Genomic DNA, 8,783 nt, shown 5'->3' with positions numbered 1-8,783 from the left:
CATGAAGTTCAGCTTCAGCCTCCGTCTCCTGCTTCCCGTCTGAATCCCAGCAGAACTTCATGTTTCTCTACGTGGGCGTTGGTGGGAGAGCGGAGCGGAAAGCGTTACGCAACCAGAACCGGGCTCGCCGTCCAGAACCAGAACCAGAAGAAGAAGAAAACACGTAGGAGGTGTGAGCATCTTTCTCTGAGCTTCATTAATAAAACAAAACCCGAATCCCCGGCTTCTCCTGCTTCTTAGTATTCAACATGTGAGCTTTGTTTTCTGCAAACACTCCGACGGCTTTTTGGGTTTTCTGAGCCTTTTAAAATTCACTGAATACATCAGAGGGGAAAAAAGCATGAAAACGTAAAGAAAATGGTGAAAACAGGAAACAGAGACAAGAAATGGAAGGTAGTTAAATGGAAAAACAGAATGGTGATTGAAAAAATAGAAATATTAAAAAACTGAAGGGGAGGAGGAAGAAAAGGCCAATAATAGTAAAATATATTGGCCTGTTTCTTCAGAGACGAGTCCTTGTGGTGTTTCTGTTCATCACCATCCTCTTTCCTCTGGGTTCGCCCGTTTCCATGAGTTATTGTCGCTACCTGAGGGGATCCTGGTGGTTCTGTTGGGAAGCAGCAGAACCTCCTGGGTCCGGATGGATCACAGATGTTTTTCAGCTGCAGGTTGGAACAAACAGGAACAAACAGGCAGACCGAAAAACAAACCGGTTTAAAACTGAAACAGACAGGATGATAATAACAGCCTATTATCATTATTATTATTATTGTGTAATTATGTAATTATGTTAAATGTCAAGACTCAAAGTGTTCTGTTAAAGAGTTCCTTCACAACACGCTCTTTTCAATAATATCAGGATCTATATTTTGTTGCTCATTGTTGACACAATGAGCAGCTGTTACCTTAAAGAACAAACTCCTCACTATTCTCATTTCCCTTTTAATTAATAATTCAAGTTATTGTGAATTGTTGGTTTCCTGTTGCCCAACAACAGCTGCTAGTAAAACTGAATGTTTAATGGTGTTCACTGCAGAAATATAACATCTTACCAAATATCTTTGGTCTAGTTTCTACTGCAAGTGTTTTACTTCACTTACGATAAGACAATGTATGAGTAACTTTTCAGCAAGATATATATTAATTTGTTTGTAATTAATAATGCCTTAATATTGATGAAAATGTTCTAGTTCCATTGGTAGATTATTTCACATATGGGGAAAATGTTGTGTTATAATATAATCTGCCAATGCAACTATAACGTTTTAATCAATTTTAAGGCATTATTAATTATAAACAAATTAATATATGTCTTGCTGAAAAGTTATTTGTAACTTAGTCTTGTCTTTTTTAAAGTATAATTTTTGCACTGGGCCAAAATTACTTGGTAAGATTTTGTTTTTACAGTGAATTGCTGATGTTTTGAACTGTCTGTGTTTTTATCCGCACTCTGACAAAAGTTCAGTCATGTATTTTTCCAGGCATCAGACTCCACCTTCTTTTTATGAAACACTGACATCTCCACCTATCAAAGTTATTTCTTGACAATCTAAGGGTTTGGCCAACAGGTACATTCCACCTTAGATGACGTCCACTGGAAGCAATAAAAGTACAGGCGAGTCTCATAGAGGCATTTTTACTGAGAGCTGAAACAGAGCAGAGAGGAGTTAAGATGGAGAAATTCTCCTGTTCGATCTGTTTGGATCTACTGAAGAATCCGGTGAATATTCCCTGTGGACACAGCTACTGTATGAACTGTGTTAAACACCACTGGGATGAAGAAGAGCAGAAGAAAATCTACACCTGTCCTCAGTGCAGGAAAGAGTTCAAACCGAGGCCTGTCCTAAAAAAAAACATGACGTTAGCTGCCTTACTGGAGGATCTGAAGAAGAATGGACTTCAAGCTGCTGCAGCTGATCACTGTTATGCTGGACCTGAAGATGTGGCCTGTGATGTCTGCACTGGGAGGAAGAGGAAAGCTGTCAAGTCCTGTCTGGTCTGTTTGGTTTCTTATTGTAAGAATCACCTCCAACCTCACTACAATGCTCCACCTTTACAGAAACACAAGCTGGTGAATCCCTCCAAGAATCTCCAGCAGAGCATCTGCTCTCGTCACTATGAGGTGATGAAGATCTTCTGTCGTACTGATCAGGAGTGTATCTGTTATCTCTGCAATATGGAGGAACATAAAGGCCATGAAACAGTCCCAGCTGCAGCAGAAAGAGATGAGAAGCAGAAGAAGCTCCAGGAGAGTCGACAACAAATCCATCAGAGAATCCAGGACCAAGAGAAAGATGTGAAGCTGCTTCAACAGGAGGTGGAGGCCATCAATGTCTCTGCTGATAAAGCAGTGGAGGACAGTGAGAAGATCTTCACTGAGCTGATCCGTCTCCTCCAGAAAAGAAGCTCTGATGTGAAGCAGCAGATCAGATCCCAGCAGGAAACTGAAGTGAGTCGAGTCAAAGATGTTCAGGAGAAGCTGGAGCAGGAGATCACTGAGCTGAAGAGGAAAGACGCTGAGCTGGAGCAGCTCTCACACACAGAGGATCACAACCAGTTTCTCCTCGACTACCCCTCACTGCCAGCACTCAGGGAGTCGACACACTCATCCAGCATCAACATCCGTCCTCTGAGACACTTTGAGGACGTGACAGCAGCTGTGACAGAGCTCAGAGACAAACTACAGGACGTCCTGAGAGACACATGGACAATCATCTCACTGAGAGTCACTGAAGCGGATGTTCTACCACAGACCAGAGATGACTTCCTGAAATATGTCCGACACATCAATCTGGACCCAAACACAGCACACAGTTACCTGTTGCTGTCTGACGATGACAGAAGAGCAACTTTGACTAAGCAAAAACAGTCATATATGGACCATCCAGATCGATTCAGTTCTTGGATTCAGGTATTAAGTAAAGAGAGTCTGACTGGACGTTGTTACTGGGAGGTGGAGTGGGGAGGCAGAGGTATTGAAGTGGCAGTTTCATACCCAACGATCAGCAGGGCAGGTAACTCGTATGAATGTGCCTTTGGCTTCAATGACAACTCCTGGGCTTTACGTTGTGACAGCAGCAGTTACATATTCAGGAATAACAAATTTGAAACCAAAATACCAGGTCCAGTCTCCTCCAGAATAGGAGTGTACCTGGACCACAGAGCAGGTATTCTGTCTTTCTACAGCGTCTCTGGTACCATGACTCTCCTCCACAGAGTCCAGACCAGATTCACTCAGCCTCTGTATGTTGGGATTGGGTTTTTTTACTACTATTTGTACTATTCAGGAGGAGACACAGTTGAGTTCATCAAACTGTAACAGGAATAGTTGGTTTAATTCTGTAATTTTCACATATATATTTGCTGTTTTTTATTGTCATCATTATTAAATGTTCAACTGTCAATCATCTTCTTTGGGAGCCTCCTTTAAAAGTTACATATTTCTTGTTTTGATTAGGTTTAGTCGTTTTATGGATGGGGACGCTTGGCTACAGATACTGCAGTAGTTTATACACATGACATGTTTACCTTTACAAATTTTACTCAACCAAATGTAAATTTTGATTCTTGTACCTAAAATCAATGTAATTTTACTTTGTAACTAAAATACAGTAATAAAGTTGTCCTGTCTTTTTGCTGTATGTATTTGCTGTTGTCCATCTATTTTTCTACAAGATACTTAAACAAAGAAACTGCTACACCATGATTATCACAGGTGGCTGGTGGTCAATACCAAAAACAAATCACACCGCACTGTTTCTGTCCACTTTATGTGGACCAGAGTTGAAGGTTTCTTAGCAAACCTACATTTTACACAAGTTTCATATTCACACAGTTCTCACAGCCTCCAACCTGTCCATATGTTTGTCCAGGTCTAGTTCATTTTGTGATCGAAGCAGATCTTTTGACTTGTGATTTGCTGAAATGCTATGATAGTTTCCTGGAAGTGTCCACAGCTGTGACGCATCAAACCTGCCTACATGAGTATATCAAGAATTATCTCCTCATCTCTCCAAATCTGAATTTGTTCCTGACTTTCCAGTTCAGTGACCCAGTACATTTCCTTCTGATGAAAACATGCCTTAGTGCAAAATGACTATCCATATAATTATTCCTCTTGTACACCAGTGCTTAGTCTGAATCTGAGTTAGCATTCAGAGTCTCTGTTAGCTCAACTTTAGCTGGTTATTATTCTGACTCAGATTCTAAGCTAATGGCAGGAAATACCTGATAGCTTGACGTTGACAAGCTGTTACCTTGGACAATATGAGCTATTAGACCAATTCTGACTCACTGTAAGCTAAGACTGCCTGCTAACTGATGATAACAGCTGTTAGCTTGGTTCTGAGTAACTGTCAGTGTGAGCCTTTAGCTGCTAGCTTGAGCCTGATGAGCAGCTATTAGATTCCTGTTAGTCTTACTTTGAGTAGCAGTTAGCTTCTCTCATTAGTTTCCCACAGTCAGAGCCTGAAATGACCGTGAACTGACGAGCTGTTAACATGATTCTTTCATGCTGTAGCTTTAAACTGCCTTGCTGTTAGCATTACTAGCAATAACTTTGACTCTGAGTCACATTTGACTTAGTCTACATGCTAACTTTACATTAACCAGCTGTTAGCCTGGTTTTGAGTAGCTGTTAGCTTGGCTCTTACAAGCACTTTGCCTCAATCTAAATAATAGTCGGTTACAAATCTTAGGTTGTTTTTTTTGTTGTTGTTTTTGTAATGAAACTTTATGTTTATTTTACTTTTAAAAGCAGTCAGAGCCTTTACATTCTACACTTTTTTGAAAAACTTGTATTAAAACCAAAATATGTAAACATATTTGGATTCTTAAGTCATTATTTTACATTGTGTATGAAACATATCATTAAATCCAGTTTAAAACAGAAACGATCAGAAATAAATGAAAGATAAATCAAATATCTTTTTAAAAAAATCATTACTGTGTGCTCCTCAGGCTCAGAGCTTCTCTTTTCTTCTCTTTTCATCCTGCACACACCAGCCTGCCCCACTACGCTGTGTGTAACCCATATTTTATCTTTCCAGTTCACACAGGGGCCTGATTGATTATGTATGTTGAGCTCGTAGCACTGCGCTGCGTTTCTGTCGGCCCGTTTCATCTCCTCCATCTCCACACACCCCCATCGGTCACAAAGAAAACACAACGTAGGCTGGTCTATATATATGTGATATATGATCAAATAACACAAACACCTGCTCTCTGTAAGGAAGAGCATCCAGCTGTGTGAATCTCTCCAGAGCTTTCTGCTGGACATCATCATGCCGCTGTATTGTGGTCGTAAAACAGGCAGAGCCATGCTTTTAGTGAGATGAAACTGGCCCTGATGTTGGTGCGCGCTTCACAGCAATTACATTAACAGGATAAGCACACAAACTGATTATGTGGGGAGCCTCAGTGATATAACGCATCGCCCAACCAACCCGATCTGCTGTGAATCTGAATCTAAAGCAAGAAAAAGAAAATAATTAAACCTATTTTGGTTTTCTTTGTGTTTAGAGTTGGTCAGTTCTGTTGTTCACCTGTTTTTTGAGGACTAACCACTAGTTCTTAGTGCGCTAAAAATACAAATGTGAACAAATCTTGGTCAATATTTGGCTAATGTTAAAACACACACACACACACACACACACACACACACATGTTTGTGTTGCTATCTTTGTGGGGACTTTCCATTGACTTCCATTCATTTCTACAGCCTAAACCTTACCTTTACCCTTTTCCTAACCCTAACCATCATATACCTAACCCTAGCCCTAACTAAAACTCAGTTCATACCTTAGCCCTAACTCTGACCCCTGACCCAAAAACAAGGGTATATGTCCCCACAACGTAGTATATGTCAGGAAAATCGTCCCCACAAGGTATTACAAACAAACACACACACACACACACACACACACACACACACGCACACCCCCCCCACACACACACACACACAATTTCCCAATTGTTGTCTTTCCATTAAATAAATAAGAAATGCAATTAAAATCACAGAGACTACTTTATATATATATATATATATATATATATATATATATATATATATATATATATATATATATATATATATATATATATATATATATAATTCCTCTAACTACTTCCTGTCTTCTTCGTGGTTTGCGCTAGTGTCAACTTCCGGTTGTAGATCATGTGACTCGTGTGATACGAAAAAAGTGTTTTACATTGCAGTTATGCAAAAATAAATCAATTCCGAAACAGCCAAAAAAATAATAAATGAAAAAGACACCTCATCCTTTTCTACCACGAACAAGTCTTTATTTTCACACAGCTTTCTGTGACGTAAATGCTACATGCTAATGAGTTCTTTGTAGTTTAAACGTCATGGCATGTTTTGTGTTTATCTGTGTTTCTCCCAGCTGGATTTCCTGATTTGATTTGACTCGCACATCAGCGCGATTCAATTAGGAGCAACGCTGACTGGTTGTGACAGACCCAGTTACCACAGAAACCAGAACCGACAGACCAAACCTGCTGCCTGGGTTCTCCAGCGGCTCCGGCTCCCTCTAGTGGCCAAACTGAGGTAATCAGATATGTCACCACTTCATCAGCACAAAAGCATCAGGAACATTTGATTATTTTATTATTCCTTCAAAACTATGGTCGAGTTTTCTTCTGTTAAAATCTGTCACTATTATAACAAAGGTTGCTGGATGATGAATTGTCCCAGAAGTTATTGCAATAAACTATAATATTGTTGTTTTGAGACCATTTTTAAGCAATATAATGGTAATAGCATAATAATAATGGAAGAACTCACTAATGAATATTTAACACTAGAGCTGGAAGACATTTTAAATATCCAAAATAAACATAACAGCACAAACAACAAATAAAGTGAATTATAAAGTCTCTAAAAACTAAATTATTCTTCAAAAATTTAATTAGTTGAGACCAAATCAGCAGACTGAAGATTTTCATCATCCAGTTTTTGGTAGAAAGAGAAAACGATAAAACATGCAAATGCAATTGATTTATTGCTTAAGTGTGTAAGTGCATGCTCCAAACTACTTTCTAAAAACCTTCTTAAAGTTGGTAAATAAACAATAAAAACTAAATGTGATTCTTTCCTGTTCACGGTGTTAGAGGCTGGCTCCTCCCTCGACTGTGACAACATATTTCCTCCCTAACAGCGTCACAGGTTGCATTCTGGGCGTGAACTATCATCTACATGATCATGCAAAGCAGTTTCTGTTGAGAGGAAATGAAACTTACAGGGCTGTTCTGACTGAGTGGTGCAATGTCTTACAAGGGATTTCACCTGGACCGAAGGAAATACTCCTGTTCCATCTGTTTGGATCTACTGAGGCATCCGGTGACTATTCCCTGTGGACACAGCTACTGCATGGACTGTATTCAATACTTCTGGGATGGAGGAGAGCAGAGGAGGATCCACAGCTGCCCTCAGTGCAGGAAAACATTCAGACCAAGGCCTGTCCTGGAGAAAAGCATCATGTTGGCAGAGTTGGTGGAGGATCTGAAGAAGACTGGACACCAAGCTGATCACTGCTATGCTGGACCTCAAGACGTGGCCTGTGATGTCTGCACTGGGAGGAAGATGAAAGCTGTCAAGTCCTGTTTAACCTGCCCAGCTTCCTACTGTAAGAATCACCTCCAGCCTCATTATGTTGCTGCACCGTTACAGAAACACATTCTGGCGAATCCCAGCAAGACTCTCCACCAAAACATCTGCTCTCGTCACGATGAGGTGATGAAGATCTTCTGTCGTACTGATCAGCAGTTTATCTGTTATCTCTGCTTACTGGATGAACATAGAGTCACTGAAGTGAGTGTCTCCCTGCCACAACCAGAACCAAAGAACAGAGCTGGATTCTTAAAGTATTCATGTAGAATCAGACTTCATCCAAACACAGCAAACAAATACATGTTATTGTCTGATGGGAACAGAAAAGTGACATTAATGAATCATCGGCTGTCTTATCCTGATCATCTGGAAAGATTCACTGACTGGTTCCAGGTCCTGAGCAGAGAGAGTCTGACTGGACGTTGCTACTGGGAGGTGAAGAGGAGAGGAAGAGGAGTTGATGTTGCAGTTTCATACAGGAACATCAGCAGAGCAGGGAAATCCAACAAATGCGCCTTTGGGTTCAATGAGAACTCCTGGTCAATATCATGTCAAAAAACGGGTTATACTTTCTGGCACGATGGAGTTGAAACTCAGGTACCAGGTCCAGTTTCCTCCAGAATAGGAGTGTACCTGGACCACAGAGCAGGTATTCTGTCTTTCTACAGCGTCTCTGAAACCATGACTCTGATCCACAGAGTCCAGACCAGATTCACTCAGCCGCTTCATGCTGGGGTTCAGTTCTATTACTACCTAAATTCCTACCGAGGAGGCGACTCTGCTGAGTTCATGAAACTGAATTAGTTTGCTGAAAATCACAATTTCAGTCACCAGTTTTCACCATTACTGAACTTTGAACGATGCTACCATTGCTCAAAGTTAAACTTTTAAACATACTTCATATTAAGAACTTTACCAAGTTTATTTCTTGTTTTGTTTTGGTTTATTTGCTTTTAAAGGACGGGGTGTTCAGGCAACCTGTGTAATGAATTTAACAAAAACAAAATGCAAAATGTTTAATTTGACTGTTAAATTGATGTAAAGTCTTTTTACTCACATGTTAAGTTACAGAAGTAAAGCTGACTTGTCCTGACTTGTCCTGATAAAAATTTTCCATGGTTCATATTATTGCTGGAGTATTTGGGCCAAGATA

At 40.1% G+C, this 8,783-nt stretch overlaps 2 protein-coding genes across 2 annotated transcripts; both read left to right on the top strand.

Moving 5' to 3' along the window:
* The first annotated feature begins 1,602 nt into the window (after positions 1–1,602).
* LOC106928803 (tripartite motif-containing protein 16-like) lies at positions 1,603–3,634 on the top strand. The gene has a single exon (XM_015005293.2). It carries the CDS (start codon positions 1,673–1,675, stop codon positions 3,317–3,319), a length of 1,647 nt encoding a protein of 548 aa, XP_014860779.2. The 5' UTR covers positions 1,603–1,672; the 3' UTR covers positions 3,320–3,634.
* A 3,590-nt stretch (positions 3,635–7,224) lies between these two features.
* On the top strand, positions 7,225–8,723 carry LOC106928808 (tripartite motif-containing protein 16-like). Its single transcript, XM_015005304.2, has one exon. The coding sequence runs from the start codon at positions 7,286–7,288 to the stop codon at positions 8,432–8,434; it is 1,149 nt and encodes a 382-aa protein (XP_014860790.2). The 5' UTR covers positions 7,225–7,285; the 3' UTR covers positions 8,435–8,723.
* Positions 8,724–8,783: the final 60 nt, after the last annotated feature.

This window comes from Poecilia mexicana, unplaced genomic scaffold, assembly GCF_051168715.1.
Source record: "Poecilia mexicana isolate PSO_F unplaced genomic scaffold, ASM5116871v1 scaffold_18, whole genome shotgun sequence".
In the NCBI taxonomy this organism is placed as follows: domain Eukaryota; kingdom Metazoa; phylum Chordata; class Actinopteri; order Cyprinodontiformes; family Poeciliidae; genus Poecilia; species Poecilia mexicana.
Note: the sequence above shows the minus strand (reverse complement) of the source record. Positions and strands in the feature narration are given on the sequence as shown.